This window comes from Carassius gibelio, chromosome A9, assembly GCF_023724105.1.
Source record: "Carassius gibelio isolate Cgi1373 ecotype wild population from Czech Republic chromosome A9, carGib1.2-hapl.c, whole genome shotgun sequence".
Classification (NCBI taxonomy): Eukaryota; Metazoa; Chordata; class Actinopteri; order Cypriniformes; family Cyprinidae; genus Carassius; species Carassius gibelio.
In genome coordinates this window covers 3,566,799-3,591,048 of record NC_068379.1, presented here as the reverse complement: position 1 = coordinate 3,591,048, position 24,250 = coordinate 3,566,799, and the positions used below count along the sequence as shown (strand labels likewise).

At 37.3% G+C, this 24,250-nt stretch overlaps 1 protein-coding gene across 1 annotated transcript in view; it reads right to left on the bottom strand.

Moving 5' to 3' along the window:
* LOC128020353 (unconventional myosin-XVI-like) overlaps window positions 1-24,250 on the bottom strand; it is a 124,548-nt gene that overhangs the window by 34,514 nt on the left and 65,784 nt on the right. The window contains exons 9-20 of the mRNA XM_052607183.1: window positions 22,964-23,114; window positions 21,342-21,492; window positions 20,119-20,229; window positions 14,162-14,227; window positions 11,693-11,820; window positions 8,632-8,737; window positions 7,343-7,460; window positions 7,022-7,169; window positions 6,131-6,248; window positions 4,185-4,302; window positions 3,233-3,304; window positions 7-148 (exon numbers count right to left, since the gene is read on the bottom strand). Of these exons, the coding sequence (XP_052463143.1) occupies window positions 7-148; window positions 3,233-3,304; window positions 4,185-4,302; window positions 6,131-6,248; window positions 7,022-7,169; window positions 7,343-7,460; window positions 8,632-8,737; window positions 11,693-11,820; window positions 14,162-14,227; window positions 20,119-20,229; window positions 21,342-21,492; window positions 22,964-23,114 (1,429 nt within the window). The remainder of the gene's footprint in view (window positions 1-6; window positions 149-3,232; window positions 3,305-4,184; window positions 4,303-6,130; window positions 6,249-7,021; window positions 7,170-7,342; window positions 7,461-8,631; window positions 8,738-11,692; window positions 11,821-14,161; window positions 14,228-20,118; window positions 20,230-21,341; window positions 21,493-22,963; window positions 23,115-24,250) is intronic.

The following is a 24,250-nucleotide window of genomic DNA, read 5'->3' as shown; positions in this document are numbered from 1 at the left end:
TCTTACCCAGTGATTTCTTCATGGCCTTGGAGGTAAAAGTTAATGTTATTGACCAAGAAGCTGAAGAGTCGTCCATACAGAGCTTTAGCCAAGAGATCTCTGTGATGGTTGGACATTTCGACGGTGTGCCGCCTTGTTATGACATCACCTGAGGCAGAGGGCAAATGTCAAGCAGGTAGTAACCTTTTCACATTGTCTTCCATCCTTAAAGACTAGCACAGGTGGTCATACGTGTTGGTCCCCATTATGTATATGTTAAGGATGCAGTGATGTATCAGCCAATAATCTGAATTATATGGTAAAAGCAACTATCTGCACATCCCACATCAGCTGATCGTTTAAGAACAGTTGATGATCAGAGACAATTATATCTTGTCGATCAATAGGGAACATGCAGAATGTAAAAAAAATAAATAAAAATAAAATATATATATATATGTCTCGTGTACATTTTAGGGCTGTCAAATATAGCACAAGCTCACTTTAACACAGTTAAACCTTATTAAGTTATTCCTTAAAAACCCAAACTATCCATATGGGCACTATCAATTAAGTTATATGGAAAGAACAGCATGGATACACTCTTAAATAACTTTGTGTTCCAAAGCAGAAAGTAAGTCATACAAGATTGAATCCATCAGAAGTAGTTTCATGTTTTCATTTTTGTGGCAAATTAATTCTTTAACCAGCAAAGTCAACGATGCTGGTTGTTTTGTTGTCCCATCGCTAGACCGTCACTGAACCAGCATTAACCAGCATAACAGGATCTTTATCTAAATGCAAGCTGATCCTTCAAGTAAAAAACATCAAAACAGCCAGTGACCGCTCAAAACAACAGGGGAACAGAGCAAAGAGGAAAACAAACTGGAGACAGTGTGTCACATTCTGACTGATATACGCTGCATGTGGGTAGCTAAAAAACAAGCTGGCCATTGTTAGTGGTGCTGGCTGAGAGGACACTGCACATGCTAATGTGGAGGACACACAACGCCTGGACTCCGATGATGTGACCTTTGATGATGTCAGACACTGAATCACCGCATTCGCTATGCCATTCATGGCCGGCCACAGCGCGTCAACATTCAGATGCACTCAGATCCAACGTCTGACCACCAGTCAGTGCCCTGTGACTGCCGCATATCAGAGATTAATGCATCTTCTGCATATATTTCACACAAGCGTGGCATTGTAAAGATGGCATTTCTTTCTGAATTGTTTGCTTGTTTGAGGAACACAATGATCAAAACAACAGATCATCATGAGATTAGTTCACCCAGAGATTCAAATTTAAGACTTCCTCTCCCTCATGTCTTTTCAAAATCTGGACGACTGTCTTCAAATTACTTTCTTGAAATTATAACTTACTTGAAATTACTTTTGGGGTCCAAATTAAGAAAGAGCATAGTGCTTGCACTTGTCAATATAATTACAATGAATGGGAACTGAAGTATTCAAGTTTCAAAAGCAGCATTAATGTATGATAAAAGCCAAATTGATTTTGTTATCGACTGATATTCTACCCTTTCAGATGATCAGAGTCATTAACTAGATTGTTCATGAAACAATCATTCAGACCGTTTTAGATTTGACTCAAAATAATGCCAATTACCAATTTGTGTTATGAATGCTAGAGCTAGGACTTATGTCAAGAATTCAAGACAATGTAAGTCATTACAATTTTGATCTTTACATCATGCAAAGCAAATAAATAGATTCAGAATGTATCTAGAATGTATAAAGTGCACCAGTGATTTTGGACCAGTTTTACACTACTCCAATGCATTTTTGGAGAATAAATGATAACAGAATTGAGTTTTTTGGGAGGCACAGATGCGTGACAAAGTCAAGGCAGACAGAGACAAATCACAGACAGAAACAAGACAATGCTTGTAAGTGTGCTTGTAATTTTAGGCAATAGGTTGGTGTGTCCTCGATTGTTGAATTAGGTTAACATCCAGACATCATGTGACTCATAAATACTGGCATAAATAATGGCACAACATGTACATAGTCTAGACCTCACAAAAGAATTATGTGTTTATGTCTGTGTATTTTAAATGAGAAGGCAGTTATCCAATTGTGCCAATTTGGGCTTGCCAGTAACACAATCCAAGGCCAAACGCTTGAGGATGCATTCATCGAAGAGTTTGTCACCGAGCAAAGGCAAGTACATCACACTGACTGGTGTCAGCAGGCCTCCCAGCAGTGAGATTTAAGACATGTACCGTAATTTTCAGACTATAAGTCACACCTGAGTATAAGTCGAATCAGTCGAAAAATAAGTCATGACGAGGAAAAAAACATATATAAGTCGCACTGGACTATAAGTTGCATTTATTTAGAACCAAGAGAAAACATCACCGTCTCCAGCCACGAGAGGGCGCTCTATGTCTTCAGTGTAGACTACAAGTGCACTGAGCAGCATAGAGCGCCCTCTGGTGGCTGTACACGGTTATGTTTTCTCTTGGTTCATTTCTCTTAGTTAATTTCTCTTGGTTCATGTCAAATTAATTTTGATAAATAAGTCGCACCTGACTATAAGTCGCAGGACCAGCCAAACTATGGAAAAAAGTGTGACTTACAGTCCGGAAAATACGGTATGTTGTTATGCTAAACAAGCTGACTTTAAAGGATTAGTTCACTTCCAGAATTAAAATGTCGTGATCATTTGCTCACCTCCATGCTATCCAAGATCCAGTCACAAAGAAATGAAGAAAAGCTCATGCATGTAGGTGGATGTACCAAACCCAGTGTGTACAAAGCAAATGTGCAAAAGAGAATAAAATGCCCTTTACAACAAAGGATAAAACGATGACGGATGATTTTGAAGTTGGAGGAGAAAATTAGTTTTTCACCCTATCCTACCTTTTTGAACCAGATTACACAGACCAAGAGCTAACCATGCGTGAATATGAAAAACTGTATAATGTCTTCTCTTTTTTTTTTTAAATGAGCTGGGATCGTGTAGAGCCTTTGAAGCTGCTCTGGACTGCAATTTGGACCTTCAACCCATTGGCAATCCATTATATGGAGAAAAATCCTGGAGTGTTTTCCTCCAAAACCTTCATTTATTTGAGTCTAAAGAAGGAAAGACATACATATCTTGGATGACATGGGGATGAGGAAATTATCAGGAATTGATTTTTTTTATTCTGGAAGTGAACCAATCCTTTAACTGACAGTGTTTAGTCTGTGTTGATTGATGCTGGTACGTGGAAACTGAAGGTTGTACCTTTGAAACACTGCACATCAGAGGTGAGGGAAGAGCCTAGATCTTCAGAGCTCACCTGCAGCATCCCAGCCACTGCAGAAAAAACAAATAAATAAATAATATTCACACACATTTATGAGTACAATCAGTTACACATCTAAAATCTGTTTGGATAAGCCACATCTGAAGTCAAAACAAAATAATAAAACATATGCATATATAACATAAACATAAACAGCTACACACTTAATCCAACGGTAACTCACTGGTGACTCCAAACATGATGCTGTATTATAATTCTTAAACAATTACAAATCAGGAATACTCATCACCTTCTACAAGCTCATATTATGTAAATGCCACACTGACCATTTAATAAAGGCTTTGAACATGGCTCCTCCAATCAGTTTGCAGAGTCAACATAACATGTTTTAACACATACACAGTCCAGCTTTGAACTATGGCCTCCCATTTACTTTCTCTCATGCACTTATATCACTGTTTGCATATGGCATCTAGTGCACTGTCATTAATCTGAGTGTGTTTTCGGGTGTGTTCTCATGTATCCACGCCGATGGGAACCTCACACGGATGCGAATGTATCAGTTTGTGTATTTGCGTGTGCTGACGTCACTTGTTTACCCAGGCTCAGTATTATGTGTGTCATTATGTAACGCGGAGGGCAGCAAGTGGCCTTTCTGTTCCGCCCCGCTGCTCTTCAGAGCTTAAGGAAACAGGTGACCCTGTGCATGTGTGTGGATAAAAAGACAGATTAGCACTAAATTGCATGACATGTATGTGTGTCAGAGCGAGTTTTCCATTGTGTAGTGAGTGATTCTGCTATTAGGCCACGGTAAAACTGATGTAAACAACCCTGGATGGTGTGCGACAGCAATTCCCCAGTCTATCCTTCAGAGCTTCTGGTGGAGGGGATCGCCCCCTGCTGGCCTCATGCTGCAGCTGCACGACTGACCTCTATCTAGCAGCTGTAAGTCGGACACAAGCGCAGTGTCAGCGTCTGTCAGGGCGGTGAAGCGCACATCTCCCAGATGCAGCAGCGCAGAGAGGACCACAAACAAATTCTCCACCTCCTGAAAGAGAGACAAAGCGCTGAGAGTCAGACCGGACTGGAGACTTCAACAAGGCAAAAAAAACAGACCACTTGAAAACGGTCAATTACACGGCACAGTCCAGTCACATGTGTGGGCTGGGTCCAAAAGGATGCATGTCTAATTTGGTGGCTGGAATTAGAATAGGAAATTGGAGTTGCATTGTATACAGTAGCTTTAAAATATGAACATTATGGACATTGTGAGAAGTCAAAAAGGTTGATACCACTGCTCTACTGTGTGTGTGTGTAAAAGAAAGAGACGAGGAAGTCCTGTGTCAGTGAGAGAGTGAATGTAAAGTAAAAGGTAAAGTTTGAGAGACTGTGTTGTGTTAATATGTGTAAGGGTCATAAAGGCTCGTGCTGCACTGATGGGATGAGAGGAACGGTCTTCCTTTACTGGAGCAGATTTACAGGATCCTGGCAGGATTTGAGCACGGTGTGAAGTCTTTCGGTCAGGTGTGTGAGGGAGTGTATGTGAATGTGTGTGTTTGAACTCAGAACACAGTGTTAACTCTATTACACTCTCCACTGTAACAGAATGTCCATGTATTACCTTAAGGGCGTGCATGTGTTCGTGCAAACGTAGTGTGCAGTAATTCATATGCTAGTGCTCTATTGTGAACATACTCTTCAAGTCGTTAGCTAACTGTAATAACAGCACACAGGTTGACAGGTTAGTGTGTCCTCAGGCTGAATGCCAGTCTGAGCAGTGCGTTTTATAGTCTCCAGACATACTGTAATGAGTTATAATGGGTAAACTACATAAATCAGAACAACATGTCTGAAGCGGCTGCCAAAGCCAGAGGCATACCAGCTCTCGGTCCCTGTACATGTGAGTCACTTAAAACCAGTCAAAGCTAACTTTAACTCAAAGTAAAGACATAAAACATCAACTGAAATAACACATAAAACTAAAAACTAAAACTTAATATTGTAAAACATTATTACAGTTTAAAAGAATGGTTTTCTATTTTAATGTGTTTTAAAATATAATTTGTTTTTTGCATCATCACTCCAGTCTTCAGTGTCACATGATTCTTCAGAAATCATTTTATTACGCTGATTTATTATCAATGTTGGAAAAGTTGTGCTGCTGAATATTTTTTGGAACCTGTGATATTTTTTTTTTCAGGATTATTTGATGAATACAGTTAAAAAGAAAACCATTTAATTAAAATATTTTTAAAAATTCTAATAAATACAAATCTTTATTATAACTTTTTTTTTAAAATAAATTTAACACATCCTTGCAGAATAAAAGCATTAATTTATTTTAAAAAAGAAAGAAAGAAAAAAATAATAAATTACTGACACCCAAACTTTGGAAAGGTAAAAATTATCACGTTACAAAAATATATATATATATATTAAGCAGCAAAACTGCTTCCAACATTGATTAGAAATCAGCCAATTAGAATGACTTCTGAAGGATCATGTAACACTGAAGACTGGACTGATGATGCTTAAAATTAAGCTTTGAATCACAAGAATAAATTATATTTTATAGTATATAAAAATTGAAAACCATTATTTTAAATAGCAACAATATTTCACAACGTTACTGTTTTTCTTTTCCATATTTATAAATAAATGGAGCCATGATTCTTTATTTATTGTTATTTAATTTTATTTAATGTTTTTATTTCCAGGTTGAAATTAACTTTGAATCCTACATCTATGTGTTCTCATATTTTTGAACTTCATTGTATTTATGTCTCACACACAATAAAAACTAAGCATGCATGTGCAGTTATTTTAGATCTGTGCATGATGCGTGAGGATGCATGTGTTTCTGAACATGTGTGTACCAGTCTGTTGAAGCCGAGGGCACGCAGAGCCTGTTTAAGGGCCGAGAGCTTCTCTCTGCTCTGAGGACACGCTGTAGCTACTGCAGGAGTTTCACCGGGAGCCGCTGTGCTCATACACCTGAAAACACACACACACACACACACACAAGAGACATGATTAGTGTCATTTAAGATCTGCGATGACAGCCTTTACATTGGCACAAAACAAAAAAGTTGCAGATGTTCTAAGTGTCACTGACATAATCACAAATTCAAGTCAAAGAAAAGTGAAGGTTACATTTTTAATGACAACCTTCCATTTACCCTTATGCAAGATTTGCTGAGGACGCTTAGGTTCACAGAGAGTTCAGAGTTTTTTACATTTTGAAAAATGTTGGCGTTAAAGGCTAAAAGAGAATCAATCTGACAATGCAAATTCAATGCATTTTGCTGACTGCTGAATTTAATAATCGAATTTAATAACTTGTAGTGTTCATGTCTCAGTCTACCCTTAACTACAGCATAAATATTATAGAGATCTATATCTGAATCTGAAAAAAAAACATGTTTGAAAAGGTGTATTACACTAATGATAACTATCTACTTTTCAAGTTGGTTTTCTACGAAAACTATAGATAAGTCGACTTTCCAAATGTTAAGTTTTATTTAAAATATCATAATATTTAAGCTTATTTTGAAACATGCACTTGCAGTGTTTGCGAATAAAATAAAATAAAACAAAATAAAATACCATAAAAAAACGACATAAAACATAAATATTCACTGGCAATAAAATAAAATAATCCTTATGTGGAATATGTTAGAATTAATAATAATGTAGGATGTGTTTTTATAAAAGAAGTGTTTCTCAAATAAATAAATGCACATAAATAGCATGCCTGCCAGTGTTACCTGTGAGCTAGGACATTGTTTAGATACAGAGCACTCCTCTCCTCTGCTGAAAGCCCCTCAGACATCAGGGAGAAGATGTTAAAGTTCTGCTGAAGCAGCGGAGTGCAGATGACTCTCGACTTCTCCAGCATGTAAGTGTACAGACGGCCTGAAAACAAGAGATGATGGTCATTAGCAGAGCAATGGCTCCCTCTATAGGTGAAGGATGATCTCTGCTGAGAGCTGACACCTAAAAAAAACACATTCTCCATTTCTCTACATTCAACAACATCAAAGCAATGCTACAGCTAATCCAAGTGAAGTCCGAAGCAGTGTAGCTACCTCTGAGTAGACTCCGTCTCTTCTCACAGTACTGCAGTGAGATCAGCTTGATGAAACGGCTTGCCGAGGAGTTCATCGGGGTCTTAGCATGACCAAAAGCTTCCAAGATCGCATTCACCTGCAAACATGACAGAAGAATGAAGTGGTGACTACAAAACAGAGAGAGGGGTTCCCACGTGGACTCTCTAGTGAGTGTGGACCCTAGTGAGCAGCCTACCTAGACAGCACTTAATTGAAATCTCTCTCCAAAAATACTGGATTTCTGAGCATTGTAATAATACATGAAACAGGTTACCCTGGAATTTGAATGGTTAAGATAGATAGATAGATAGATTTTTATTTTAAATTGTAATTACATTTATAATAATATAGCAATAAATGTAAAAAAAAAAAAATATATATATATATATATATATATATATATATATATATATATATATATATATATATATATATATATATATATATATTCAAGACTTTTGACCTGTAGAGCAGCACTTATAAAGACACATGTATATTTATCTTAAAAGGCAGCTACTTGTTTAAACAGAAGACAGCTCACTAGGCCACAAGGATAACTACTCAGGGCACTTAGCATTTTTTTTCCACCAGGTGGCGACAAGCCACAACTGATAAAATGTACTCAATAAAGAGACAACAGCAAAAGGCTGTGCTGTGTACTGCTGCATCTAGAATTAAGAGCACACACACACACACACACACACACACACACTGCAGAGACCGAGAGAGAGATGCATTCATGTGTAATAATGTCACCAGTGGCCCCTGGTCATTAAACGGCTCCAGTGGTTTCTGTATGTGGATGTGTCTTTATCTAACAATGCCTCTTTCCTTGAGATTCAACAATAAGCACAATTTGCCAACCTCGGGCTTTCGGAGGCTCATTCAAAGCATCTAAATCTCTGATGGATGAGAGGATACCAGCTGTTTGAGGCTATCATGACTCTGAAGGAGTAACTGAAAGCACATAGACACCTCCAGGGTTCAGATAACAGAACACACACGAGAAAAACACTGAACGTTCAACACAGCGAACGCATAACAATCACTACATGAGTACATTGTACATCGAGTACACTACACTGAGGGCAGCTCAATTAAATTTCTTGTTTTAAAGATGTTGCATTATTTGTAAATGTATAAAAAAAAAAAAAAAACATAAAAACAAAGATTTAATTTTTATTTTTATTTTTTACCAGAGGCAGAAGTGCTCTATGTAAAAAGAGGATCCAGATGTTTCTTAGTGTGTGCCGAACAGACAGACTTACATGCTTCATCCGCGGCTCTAAAGCGAAGCCTTTGGGACTTGAGCGGGCAGCCAGGTGTTTCAGGATGTGCTTACAGGCCACAGACTTCCCAGAACCACTCTCTCCACTGGACAGAGAGAAAATAAAGGTGAGGATATCAGTTGAAGAACAAAAGACAGCACCATATCTATCACCAAGATGTAAAAAGACTTTATCTCTACAGTGACACTACCATTCAAATAATGAGTTTGTATTGTTTTATTATTCAAAGAAAACAGTTCTGTTGTGAAATATTGAAACAATTTAAGCAACTGTTTTCTATTTGAATAGATTTTAAAATGTTATTTATTTCTGTGATTACAAAGCTGAGTTCCCAGCATCATTACTCCAGTCTTCAGCGTCACGAGATCCTTTCTCAGAAATTGTTGTAATATTTGCAGATTATTGTCAAGGTTGACGACAGATGTGCTGGTTTTTCATTTATTTTTATTTTTTGTAGGAATGGTGATGCAGCTGCTTCTGGAATTATATGATGATTAGCAATTTATTTTTTGTCATTTATTTGAATCCTTTGTAACAATATAAATGTAGTTTAATGCATTTTTTTTTTTTTTTGCATTTCAGTAATTAAACTTGGCTGGTAAAATGTGCTGAAATGTCATGAAAACAATGGTGCAGGAAGAGTTATTTTATTTTTTTATTATTATTATTCTTTTTTTTTAGGGGAAGTGTTTGTGACAGATTCACCTAGAGAGTGCGGTTGAAAAACACTGCAAATCTGCCTAAAAGTTCATCTGTCAATGTAAAGATACATAAAAGAAACCAAGAGAGCAGCTGATATTTTCAAAGACCTCTGGGCGAGCGTCCCTCGTGAATGCGTGCTCCTTTCAGCCCTTTTCACGTTTACCAATGAGAGATCTTACAGTGTGTTAGGAAGCTGTTTCACTGAGATTACAGTCAGCCTACAGCAATATAGCATCAAAAACTGAAGATCCCTCTGCTCTTCTGCCTGCGGGCATCTGCCTCCTGAGCAGGTCTCTGACCAGAGTCATCCAGGAGCACGTATCTGCACTTATCACAATGCACTACTTGGGGATTTGTTCAAATCACTTGTTCTTCTCTTTTATTCATACGCCACTTTTTTTCCACAATACCTAACCCGTATCAAACTGCCTCTGGTTTTATTTTTTCGTGCATTTTGTTATCTCTCTTCAAGTAAGCTTTCAGCATATCTGCTATGGCTATTTTTTACGATACTGCTGTCAATCCAAAGCAGTCACGGATGAGCTTCTACAACAGATGCCCAAAATACAACAGAGTTAAAATTGGAAAGTTGTTAAGCTGAAGACTCACTAATATTGTGTGGAATAGTACATTGTTACTATCTCAAACACAGTGCAATACCAAATATACTTAGTACTTTTATTGGCGGAAATTAAATATTAATACTGAAATAAGATATATAAATAATAATAATTTATTTGGGACCATATCAGCATATCAGAAAGATTATCAGAAGGATCATGCGATGCTAAAGACTGGAGTAATGATGCTGAAAATTCAGCTTTGCATCACAGAAATAAATTACATTTTAAAATACACTGAAATAGTACACATGTTAAACAACATTAGTGTTTTAACTGTAATTTGGGTAAATAACCAACCAAGCAATCCCAAAGTTAGATAAATAAATAACCAATCCCAAAGTTTTAAAAGCTGGTATACATTTATTTATGTTTTTGTACATTTATAATTGCGCAGAGTTTATCAGTGTTGCTTTATTCCTATTTTATTAATTTAATTACATTTAATTTAGTCGCAAAAAGACATGCATAATCACCTTTTTTTAACAGGGATTGCATCAGATGCACATTTATTAAATGCCTTTCTAGCTAATCAGCATGTTTTAGAAAAAGGCTAGCAAGCTACAGCATCTTTTTCAAAGCATTTGCGATGTCATTTTACTTAAATCTGATTTCTAGCAGTATATTTACAGGGTGCTATTCCACACCACAGCCTGAAACTAACAAGGGCTTTGGCAGGGATGAATCTTGTCTCATTACTGCCATACATCCCACTTCATATTCTTGATGAGGTGCAGTAACTTTATTAATTACTGCACTCTTCAATGTTACGACCTCTTAAAATGAGTCACAAAGCACAGTCAAACAGCTCACGGTGATAACTAGCATCTCAACACGCGGTGTGAAGAGCCTGGATGCTAGCAGAGACCTGCCACAGAGAGACTGAATGGAAGAAAGCGGTCTTGAGCAGATGATTCTTTAAGGTCATTTGGCCTCCCACCAATCATTTCCTGGAGGGTCTGATGTTATTTCTTTCCTTTTTCCAATTTCTTTATGGAAACCAATTCTGAAATGTAACTGAACTCAAGGGCGCAATGAATTGCTGAGCTAGTAGTGAGTAGGTGTTTGTGTGTGTGTTTGAGAGCCCCTTAAACTAGCATTCTGCCACTTTTCTTTCCATGGTTCTGCAGCGATCTGCCCTCACCTGCAGGACAAGTGTGTGTGTGTGTGTGTGTGTGTGTGTGTGTGTGTGTTGGTGTGATGGATAGCCCACGCAGAAAGGGCATTAAAGTAGCTGTCCGATCCTGTCTGGCTCAGCGAAACCAGGTTCGGGCCAGTGGAGGAGCATCAGAATGTGAACCAGGACTTAAAAGCAATCAGAGATGACCGGAGTGCAAGACAGGACACAGCGTGGGCTACACAGCTGCCCCTGCATCCATTAATCTCGCTGAGAGCTTTTAACAGGTTTGGATTTACACCGTCCCTGGCACATTTGTCTCCGTGACGGCGTTTAGCGAGAACCGCTCTGGTGATCCAGGAGTCAGTGTTACCCAAATACGGGAGCAGGCATCTCTAACACGACCTCATTTCAACCTCTCCACCAACACAGGATCACTTACTGAGCTGTGGACCGCTATTCCCAAACTATAAGCTGGTGCATAAATGACAGAAGGTAGAAAATGTGCAGTGAAATTTACTACTGACTGTGCAAATAAAACATGAAAATGTGAAGAATGCATGACAGGGGTGGCGGTGTTATGCATGTCAGTGGGCGGCACCTGATGATGAAACACTGTGGGCGTCGCTCCTGCAGCATCATGTGATAGGCACGCTCCGCTGAAGAGAAGATATGAGGCGGGAGAGAGGAACACAGACGACCACTGGAGCTCAGATACAACTGACTGACCTGAGAGACAGAAAGAGAGGCATTTACAGAACACTGCCAATTTCCCACGACCTGTTTACTTCATTAGTGTTTGATATTTTTCAAGGATTATTTCTAAACCTCTGCGCATTAAGATCCTGAAGTTAATTAAGCCTGAAGCAATTAACGTTAAGCCTGTTTAAACACTCTTTAGACATTTAAAACTTTATTTTGTAGATAACTTCAGGTGTTGCATCTCTCTATCTGTTTTTGCCTTCTGGAAATACATTTGTCTGCATAGTGAACTGTGATTGCATTTACACGCACTTATTAAACATTTATATCCACTTTCTGCACAGATATTCGATTCTTGGGTCCAGGTGAAAACAAGATGCTGAGCAAAGTGGCTTTCATGCAAATTTAATTAAAACGGCACTGAAAAGAAAAACCTGAAATCAACTTGAACGCTCTTCTTTGTTGCCGTACAAACAAGGTTTTTTAAGAATGGCACATTTAAATCATTACACTTGCTGGCTAAAAGTGAAATAACTGAGTGTGGAAGCATTGGATCTCGAGTAATAAGAGAGATTTCATATTTAGATCTGAATGAGGCTAAAAGCCTGAGATATAAAATATATCTTCACACAGCAAGAATAAAACTTAAGCAACACTACAGTTTTAGTGTCTGGGTTTATTTCTAGGTGTTAGAAACAGAAAGGTTATGTGTTAGTGTGTGTGTGTGCAAGCAATGCAGAATAAGCTACATTTTAGCCCAATTTGGGGAAAAAAGGATAATGCTGAAATTACCCTTTACCACTGAGACACAACACACATGCTGTAACAGAGCCATAGAGGACACAGCAAGGACATAGGAAGAGTGGGCAAGACAAGCGGTGTATTCATAACAAAAAATATAGCCTCAACAAGCATTATATATGCAATGTGAGCCAGTGTGCCTTTGTCACAGTCTATGTTTGTTTAACATTTAGACATTTTGTTTAACTACTGTCAAACTCAATCGTCTGAAGGCAGCATCGAGGCTAATTTCACTGCCTGTACAATGTTTTGAATGGATAAAAAAAAAACAAACAAAAAAAAAAACAACAACAACAATTACGATAAACACAACACGTAAAAAGAAAAAGCATTTAACATCATCAAACACAAAAACACATTTATACACACACATAGAAAACCAAAGCAAATAAAATTAAAAACACAGATAAAAAAAATAAAATAAAACAAACGTTTTTTAAATAAAAACAAAAAATTCAAACAAAACAAAGCAAACAAAAAGCAAAAACACAGATTAAAAATAATACTAATAATAATAAAACAACAAATTCAAACAAAACAAAACACAAACCAAACAAAATAAATACATACATAAAACAAATAAATACATGTTTTTTTTAAAGAAAAAAACATTTAAATAAAAGACCACAACACACATATACATACACACACACAAAAAAAATAAATAAATAAATACACACACAAACAGATCTTTACTGTGGTTAGATTGTTTTTCATCTTTCACTTTATTGTGGAATTTAGCCTCCAGTTGCTTTTTGACTTGACAAACTTGGGACAGTTTGGAGGCTGTGTGCTGAAGGACAGAGATTGATATACAGACCTGGATTAAAGTTTATGATAAAGGGGGTCAGGTGATGTAACCTGAGCATGATGGGGTCTGAGGCCATCACAGATGGCGGTGCATATGTCCTTCACTCTCAATGCGTCAGTCTGACTCTGAGCCCCAATCTGGAGAAATCATGCCTGAAATGGGTCTCTGATGCAGGGAACGACATGGGACAGATGCCCCAATGGACCCGCTGCATATCATTTATAAAGTGTGTGTGCATTTGATCCACTCCTCTGCTCCCCTTCACGTGCCAGTAAAGCGTTACGGCAGGCAGATGGTCATCTTGACATCTTTTATATTTCTTAGCGGCGGGTGGCACATGCTGTGTGTCCCTGAGTGTTCTCTCATCAACTCTGCCTTTCTGTGGACAGCCAGCTGTATCAGAGGAGACGGCAGGCCGGCTGGACGGACGCTAAACTTGAGGACCTCAAACAACTCGAAGGAAGATACAGAAATAAAAAGAGGAAGGAGGAGTGGGGATCTTATAGGTAGATGAAGAGGGCACAGGAAGTGAGCACTGTTTGTTGAATATGCGATCACTGTCAGGAAGTCCATGCATTATTTATAAAAAGATCAAGTCCTGTTTGAATTGAAAGTGCTGCGCTGTGCTTACAGAATGCGAACAAGAGAACAGCTTAAAATCTTCTCTAGTTAGAGATGAACACTAAATCATACTGCTGGAAAAGTAAACATTTATTTGACATAAAAACAACACTGAATGCATGTCTCTGTACTTACGAGATTAGAGTAGATGGGCAGGTCCTTGTAAGGGTTAAAAAGGAGAAGAATGTGTCCAATGTAGGTCTGAAAAGACAAAGGGGAAAAAAAGTGCACATGGTTAACTTTTTATAGTTTAAGCCTCAACATGACCACAGTCTAATGAAAAAAACAGTTTGATATAAATGGCTGCCCAATGGGTGTGTGTATTATGTGGATGTATTTTTTCGGACTATAAGTCGCACCTGAGTATAAGTCGCATCAGTCCAAAAATATGCCATGATGAGGACAAAAACATATATAAGTCGCACCGGACTATAAGTCGCATTTATTTAGAACCAAGAACCAAGAGAAAACATTACCGTCTACAGCCACGAGAGGGCTCTCTATTTCTCTTGGTTCATTTCTCTTGGTTCATTTCTCTCGGTTCATGTCAAATTAATTTTAATAAATAAGTCGCACCTGACTATAAGTCGCAGGACCAGCCAAACTATGAAAAAAAGTGTGACTTATAGTCGAGCGGCAACCTCGCGCTCTCTCTTGTGAGGCCAATAAGGAAGTGACTAAAACTGCAATTCATCGACTGGCCACTTGAGGTTGGCTGCAGAAGAGAGTCATTCCCATAGACTCCCCATGTTAAAATGCCCAACTTTACAGCAGAAAAAAAACATGTTTACAGCCTGGTTCAAAAAATGATTTTGGTCTATATTGCTAATTTTGCCCTTCATGACAACTATGAGGGGGGTGAATTTTTTTATAACTCATCCGTTTAAATTATATTAAGCCTTAAAGTTCTGCATAATTAAGGGCAGGGGCGGACTGGCCATCTGTGTGATCTGGAGAATCACAGAACGGCCGGTACTCCAGGACAGCCGGTGGGCCGGCCCACCACCCGCCAAGCATGCAGTCATCACCGTTTTGTTCCCCCACTAATCTGTTTTTACACTCCAGTACTGTAGGTGGCAGCAATGCACTGCACTGGCCGTGGCCGCCAAGTAAGAAGAAGAAGAAGTGGAAGAGTAGGAAGAATAAAAAAAAGAAGTGATATTCAGGTTGCTACATTTTTAATGATTACAGTAGTTAAAACAGCTAAACTTTTAGCTGTAAAATGTAACATGCAGTAGCTAATCTTAAGAAATATTTTGTGCTTTTACTTTTGAAAATGTTGGTAACATTACACTTAATATTTACAAATTTTGAAGATTTTGAATATAGAAGTTAAATTTGTAATGGTGTATTTTCATTTAGATGTGGTATTATAATCTGTGCAGTAAGATTAATTACTGCATAAATTAAGATTATTAAGTAATAAATTCATTTTAAGACAGCATGGAATAGATTGTATAATATACGTTTTATAACAGCATATTATATAAACTATTCCATGCTATCTTGGAATAAAACCTGTTTTATGTTTTTGTTTTTTAATCCATTCCATTGTTGTTTATTCAGGTTGAGTTTAGACCAAGAGCAGAGAAAGACACCCACTCCAGCTCAACATCTAGTCAGCATCAGTGCTATTGCTATAATTTGGATGGTATAGTATCATGAGCCACAATTAAAGTCTCGTGACACTCATGCTAGGCATTATTTTTGTTGTTGTCGAGTTTACACGTGTCGATTGCTCTGGGCCAGGCCTAGTCAAAGTCCAGGGCCGTTTTTTAGTCCCAGTCCGTCCCTGATTAAGGGCGTGGCCATATGAGTGACAGGTGGATTGCCGCTGCTGACAATGCAGTCGAACTAGGTGGGCGTGGCTTCAGCAATCAGCTCCCACCTTTTTGCCCATTTTCGATTATCCGGGAGAGTCGCGCGGTGACGCGCTTCCAAGATGGCGACGGCCCGCTCTGCACACTTTAGGCTTCAAAACAGCTATTGAGGAGTCTATGGGTGACGTCACGGACACTACGTCCATGTTTTTTTACAGTCTATGCTTATAGTCCGGAAAATACGGTAGTTTGATACACTTAGTAATCTAGATATCCACAAGTATATTTGTTTCAGTAGCAAATTTGTTTCGAGTTACACTATTATTCAAAAATCTGAGGCTGGTAAGATTTCTTAATGATCTCGTACTCGTATGTGCTCTCATGAGTCCGGAGGGTATCAGTACAGGCGAACTGCTAATTTATCTCTCAAGAGCTTTATTTCTTGCTCCAGGTCACGGAGATGCCTCCTGGGATTAGATGTCTAGGTTGCTGTTGTGTTATACTAGTGTGTTCTCAATCACAACCTGAAGGTCACTAACCTTTTAGTGTCAGTCTCACAAATCTTTCACAGCACGTCTGATGAATATGGACACACAGGCATACCTGGACTTTCACAGAGAACATGCTTTACCCATTTACTATGACACAACTTTCAGTCGGATCAGAGATCAGAGAGCACTCTTAAGAAGTACTAGATCTTATTAGAAAATATCTATCATCATCAGACTGGACTTCTCATCTGCTGAGGGAAACATGGATCAATCCCCTCTTATAAAGTGCATGTCTATCATCTCTCACTCTTTCCATCTCTCGAGAAACGATCAGTAACCATCACCATCTCTATCCATCATTGCCTTAATGACAGATATCATTAGACCCCATTACAGTGTAACACAAAAGCCCCAATCTCTGCTCTCTCCCTCCATATCGGCCTCAGTAGGGAGACTTCATTACGGCCCATTGTAAAGTGTGGGAATAGCAGTGGCCATTAAGCATAGATTTGGCAGCGGTCATGAACGAGCACAGTGTGTAGTCGACAGCCTGTGAGCAGCCATAGACCGCAGGCCTGCTCCAACGATCCACGGTGGGGAGGGGGATAAATATAGAAATGGATTTATTCTTATAATCAAACTCTTAATTGATTCATAAGAACAGACAACTCTTCTTTAGGACAGAATAACAGAATAAACATGCAAGGGTGGATGCTTTTCCGAATTGCCCACCCTAAAAATAGCTCTTTTGAAATAAAAGCATTCAGTTTAACATACCACACTGAAGCTCATGTAAAGTACTTGACTATTATTAAAAGTTAAGTGTCATTCAATACTGCATTTAAAGGTAATGCAATTTAAATATTCTAAATGAACGATTTAAGTGCAAATCTTTAAATACCTGACACCATTTTAGTCAACTATAAATGCTTGTCAGTACGTACAGCAGTACACCTGGACCATATTTAAATGACTATAGAATTATGAAATCACATGAAGCCCTACTAAAGTGGGTCCAAAAGGATTTAAATTAAATTTAAATAAAAAAAGTATAATACATTATAATACATTAATTTAATTGCAATTAAAATGAAATTAAGTTTCCAAAACATAACATTCAGATTGCCCTTAAGTGCATTTGTGTGTGTGTGTGTGTGTGTGTGTGTGTATACAGACCAAAAGTTTGTAAACATTACTATTTTTAATGTTTTTGAACTTCGAACTTCGTTGAACTGCATTTATTCAAAAAAAAAAATTCTAATAATATATTTTCTTTACTATCACTATCAATTTAACACATCCTTGCTGAATAAAAGTATTGATTTTATTTTTTTTAAAAAGAAAGAAAAAAATTACTGACACCAAATTAGTGACCAGTAGTGTATATTGTTATTACAAAATATTTATATTTTAAAAACATAGCTTCTTTTTTTATTCATCAAAGTATCCTAAAAAAGTATCACATGTTCTGAACAAATATTAAGCAGCAGAACTGTTTCCAACTTTGATAATGAATCATTATATTACAATAATTTCTAAAGGATCATGTGATAATGATCCTAAAAAATCAGCTTTGCATCACAGAAATAAATGATAATTTAAAGTATAATAAATGTAAAAAAATATATATTTTAAATTGTAATAATATTTCACAATATTAATTTTTTTTCAGTATTTTTGATCAAATAAATGCAGGCTTGAGGAGCAGAAGAAAATTACTTCAAAAACATTAAAATAGTAATGTTTCCAACCTTTTGGTCTGTACTGTACACACACACATATATATTTTAAGTATGGTAAAAAAAAAATTGTAAGTATATGCTTATCACACATTTTGATGATACACCCACATCTGAAGTGGAAATAGTAATGTATAATCAAACTGTAATATGACCTACAAAATAGTTTTGTGAAAGGTTGAATGATGACACAAATAAACAGTTGAGAGTTGTAAGTCAATTCAAATCAACAGATTGTTAGTCAGGTAAGCCATTCTTAGTCACTTGTATGAAAACGTAAGCCAATCATTCACTGATATTATTCACAAAAGTCAGCAGCAAAGATAGACTGTTCAATTCTGAGAGTCAGAAGAAAGTACAACATTTTAATATAACACTTTTAATATATCACTTAACCACCAGTGTTTGGGGAGAGAAACCTTAGCTAAAATGGTACTGTACATAGACATTTAATAATACTGAAATGCTAAAATAATGTAGAATATGGCCCTTTAAAATGAATAGCAGCAATGGCATTGACAGTATCCGAGGTGGCAGAGATATAATCAAGAACAATTGAGTAAGTACAGCTGTAAGATTATAGTAGCATCAAAACTTATAATAAATGTCAGAAGCCAAGATTTATATTAGGAACAGCCACTGTGGTAATGGTAGCAGCAGCCGTCAACAGCGAGTCAATGTAAGAATGTCTTTTCATCTCCCCAGGGCTGGCTCAAGTCTTTGGCCTAAATACAGTGAGACCTAGAGGGCTGCCATCCAAACACCAGTCCCTGGCCACGCTACAATCAGAGGCCTTGGCCACTCTCCAAGACCTCACGACAAGAGATCCAGCAGTGTGTGTGTGTGTGTGTGTGTGTGTGTGTGAGGCACACTGGACCGGATGGCTTGGTGAAAGACCACAGAGCGTAGGATAGAGGCCAGAATCCGGACATCAGCTCTTTCAGACTGAGTTAAGACAGAGAATGAAAGGCTAGACTGAGGCCTGGGGTTATAACTAGGGCTGTCACTTTTGTGAAAAAAATCATTTTCGATTTTTAAGACATGAGTGTTCATTGAATCGATTGTAAAATCGATTTTCCATGTCTAAAAAAAAAAAAAAAGACGTTTCCTTTTTCAACGTCAAATAATGGACGAACGTTAAGAGAGCGCTGGAAACACACAAGTCAGCAATATTTCTTATTTATTGGCATGAAGTTTCGTGCAGAATAACAAACAGCAACAGGAGTGCAACATTCTCGAAAAAATATGTATTCAGAGGGGACGGCTGCCATAACAAAAGAAAAACATCACTGCAGGCTTCAACCCGGCTGCATTTATGATTTAGGCAATTCAAAAATCTCCAAGATTATTTAAAATAATGATTCAATCCATTTCAAACAACTGTTCAAAAAATGAAACTTTAAATGGACTTGAGAACATGCCGTTTGTGGTTTTTTATTGAACGTAACTGACACTTAGGCTAGGCGGCACTAGGCAGGCATGAAATGTGCAAAAAGGCTAGGGCCATTACAAATTTATTGGAAAACAAGTCGATCAACATTTTCGGGGTCCAGAGCAGAGCGTTTTTTATTCACTATATGGCCAGCTTTTGAGAAGACGCGCTCCGACCGCACTGACGCCCCAGGGACACTCATGTACAGCTGCGCAAGGTGGGGGTATTACTGACAATTTTCCATCACAAAAGCCGGTCGCTGTCAGCTTGCAACGGTCCTTTTCATAACTCAGAATCTCCTGTAACTAGATGTGCGAATGAGGCGAATTCGTGTATTTGTGTTTGTGAGTTTTGTTACATCTATATTTTTTAATTGTACAATTATTTTAAAATGAATAGCGTACATATTTGGTTAAAATCGATTCCTTATTTTCATTTTCAAAACTTTTTTTGGTTGGTGGGATCGATTGTGCAATCTATTTTCGAACTAAAAGTGACAGCCTTAGTTCTAACTGTGTGTTTATTCTCGACTTGAGACATAATTCTGACTAACCAACTGCATGCCTCATTATAGCCCAATGACTGTGTATGTGTTTGTGTATCTACGTACATATATCTGGTCATTAGCAAACCGCTTCTGCATCTCGTAGAGCAGGCTGCTGTCTGTGAGCTCACTGAGGGAAGCAAGGTCATCATTAGGAGCAGGAGGCATTAGTTTCACCTGAAACACAAAAACATTGCTTATGATTAAGGATGCTCCGATCAGGACTTTTGGAGCCGGTGACAGATCGTCGATCACAGGAAACAGTCTCTGCCGATACGATTAGCAAAACTAATCTTTTTGAAGCCTTCTTTTTATAATGTAGAATTATGTACAGTGATGCTTCCAACCAGGATTTTTACAGACATTCATTCAGGGCCTGAATTTTATTTTTGAAAATGGGGGGAATTCTCCTCCTAGGGAGCACCCCTATTATGAAATCTGAAATATTCATGCTTAGGCCATAAACTATTAGGATTTCTTAAAAAAATAATATGCTATGATAATAATATGATTTGCTGCTTAAGTAAATGCTAATAACTATCAACTGTGTAACATTTTAAAGGTATTTACTATCACTTCTGTTCAATTTAGTGCACCCTTGCAAAATAAAATTTAGCAAGTATTCAGTAAAAAAAATACAAATCATACTGACCCCAAACCTTTCAATAGTAGTGTAAATGCATTGTAAATGTTGACACAAAAAAAAAAAACACACATCCACTTAACTATACAGCACTGCAGGCCTGAGAGTAAGAGAACTGATTTTCTTCAGAGGTCAGGGGTCACTCTCAGGGTGAGGGGGGTCAGCGTGTGCAGTGGGATAGATTACTGAGGCTCTCTACTTCCAAACAATGACTGATTCTACTTGCTGCTCTCCAATAGCAGGCCAGGACTTTCTCAAACGCATTAATCCCAAACCCGCTGTGGTGAAACGAGATTTAAGTGTATTAGATGTTACTCGTTTCTCCCTATTACTCGTTGGGAACAAGACAAATCACTCTGAACCTGCAAGATCAGTATAGAATGCAATTTATTTTTGCTAGTGAATGTATTGGTTCAGTTTATAGAATCTTGTGCATATTTAAACTATATAATATAACCTAGACTTTCAGGGTAGCATGCAACCTAAAATCCTACCCATGATGTCTTAAATGGTGTACTGTACATGGAAGCATGTCACTGTGCTTTGCAACTGAGCTTGCATGCTCTGTAATACTTTGTTTCAGATGAATGACCAAAATATATACACTATAGACTTTTTTAAACATTCTTTAAAGGTCTCTTCTGACCTGCTCCAGTTTTCCTGCAGCGCTGGGATATGATCCATCCAGCCCGTTATCAAGTGAAGGCTGCTGTGTCAGAGCTCCTCCTGAGTCCCTGAACATGGCCTCCTTCTCCAACAAACTGTCCCTTCTAGAGATTGGAAGAGCCATAGTAGCCCTGAAGGAAGAAAATAAAAAAAAGAAAGAAATCAAAATCCATCTTTGCACTGCCATGTTGACACAGAATCTGCATCTGAAGTGGCACTGAGGTGCATTCACACAGACTGTTTTGCAGCTCAGAGGTGGCATAAATGCATTAACACCGTTATTACATTTGCCTAAATAATATTATAAGAAAGATAAAAAATAAATAAATAAATAAATACATAAATAAATATATATATATATATAAATAAATACATAAATAAATATATATATATATATATATATATATATATATATATATATATATATATGTAAAATATTATTATTATTATTATTATTTTAACCTGTTAAATGTCACCCCGTCCCGTATAAGGGACGCCTACGTTGACTATACTATATTACAATCAAATCTAATCTAATCTTGACAAACTATATATCGTTGTAAAGGTCTAAGACTCCCAAATATATATTTTACCAATATTGTTTTGTTAAAAATTATGTAGGAAAAGTAATAGATGAATTTATGACAAGAGTGCACCCTCAGAAAACTACATTGCAAAAGCAGCTTTGACCTTTGTTTAAAAAAAAAGACTTCCTCGTTGCCTTTTTCTCTATCACATTTTAGAAATCATCAGAAGTTATATATCACTTGAAAACATAAAATCTCAAAATTCATCCTTCAAACCCCATTTTAAAATCAGACATTGCATTACCATGTAAATGGTACATCAAAATCATGTTACAAAATGTTTTCAGTCATGAATTATAAAAATGTAGGTTTGTATCATGCACATTCAAGTCTATCTTCAAAAACGTGAGTGACAGTTAACAGGTTAAATGATTAGAAAATTAAATGGTACTTTATATATGAAAATAAAAACGCCATCATTGGATCATTCATTCAAATGATTCATTCATAATAGCGGATTCATTCAGAAGCAAAGCAAGTAACTGACTTGATAAATGTGTCACTGAATCATTTGCTCGACTGATTTGTTCAAAAACGCGGATTCATTCAGTAACAAACACCATTGTGTTTCTTGAAGATGCACAATGTTCTGCTGTGGCTTATTAACATTTTATTAACAGAACTTGTGTTGACGGTGCTGGCATTTAAGGGTGAAAAAAAATAAAAAAAACTTTCTATTTAATAATAACGTTTACTAATATTGAATGTTTATAACATGTTATAAATGTACATTATATGTAACCATACTGGGGCATTATGTTGAATTTTGAGGAATTTTTAGTCACTTTGGTGGCATTTTTACCTCGAGCCCCTGCTCATTTCAAATCCTGATATAAATATATAATTTCACTATATACCTACTAGCCTAGGAAGGTCATCTTAGCCAGAATGTCAGTCTAAATTTGCTAATCACTTCCTGCCAAGAACTGAACTCTCTAAAATCTAGAGCGTTCAAGTCCATGGATTGGCAACACATTCTCTGAATCATATCTGTATGTCTGTAACCGGTACATACAGTTTCTTTAAAGGCAGGCTGCTGTCCTGGATGGCATCTGTGCAGTGCTCTTCTGATTGAGGAGGTGGAGCCGAGGGGTCTGTTTGTCTCTGTACCCAGAATTCCTCTGCTCTCATCAACATCTCTGCAATCTGCTCAGTAGCAGCCATATCTGTAAACACAAAAGCCACAGTGGGTCAATAACGAAATCTTCTTACTGGAAGTCAAAAGTGTGTATCACTGACTAAAGACACATTTATAATATCATTTTGAGCCATGATTTTCCCTGGGGCCCAATCGATTTACTCCCTCATCCCTCTGTAGGTCAGCCCCCGCTGTTCCTCACATGACACAAAAGCAACAAATTGTTTTCATGTAAGTTTTTTTTTTTTTTTTTTTGCAGGTAAGTTTCTATAAATGAATTGTTTGAGAGTTTTTACATGGATATTAATGTAGTCACAGCATATCCAATTATTTTCCTTTCTTTTTTTTTTTTCTTTTTTTTTTTTTAAATGCAAAATCTTGTTTCTCACTATATTTCCATTTAAGTCTCTTGGCTTCAATTAGCTGTGACAGTAGTTGTAACTAACCATCCAGAGCCACAGGCTAGTGGAAGCAGTTCCACAGACATCAGCGCAAACAGAGAACTGAATGAATCTGCTCAGCTATGAAACATTTCACACCCAACAGAAAGCTCTAGAGAGGAATAACAGTCTAACACACTTAAACGCCGGAGCACAAAAGTGTAACACATCCCTTACAAGTTTGGTTTCAGCTATATTCTAGGAGATAGTGACAGTGATGCCACAATATAACTGTTACAATATAATCTTTAGTTACACCAGATACACTTCCATTCAAGTCCTTTAGGGTTAGAAAGACTGAAATAAATAAATATCCTCCTCATATATATACGTATACTGTATATTTTGGCTTCTTTTTCCTATTCTGCACAAACCAGTATAGAATACAGCTAGTAACTCTTCCTCCATGACGTGTGATGATTGATGACGTCTTCAAGTGCGAGTGTATTTTTGGACTGTAGCTTCAGTCAGGGAGATGATGCTGCTTCGGCACTGCTAGTGTATGTTTAGTTTTATATTGCACAAAGACACACAGAATACATAAAGCTATGAGCTGCAGAAAAAATAAAATAACGCACCATGGTACTTACAGGCACTTCAGAGATTGTCTTGAAAAGTCTTTTTTTTTTCCTCAAAATATATATTTTTTTCTTTGTTTCTTTACACTCTGTGGTGAAACATGGCCAGCTCCTTCTAGATATCAACATCAGTCACTGACATGTTG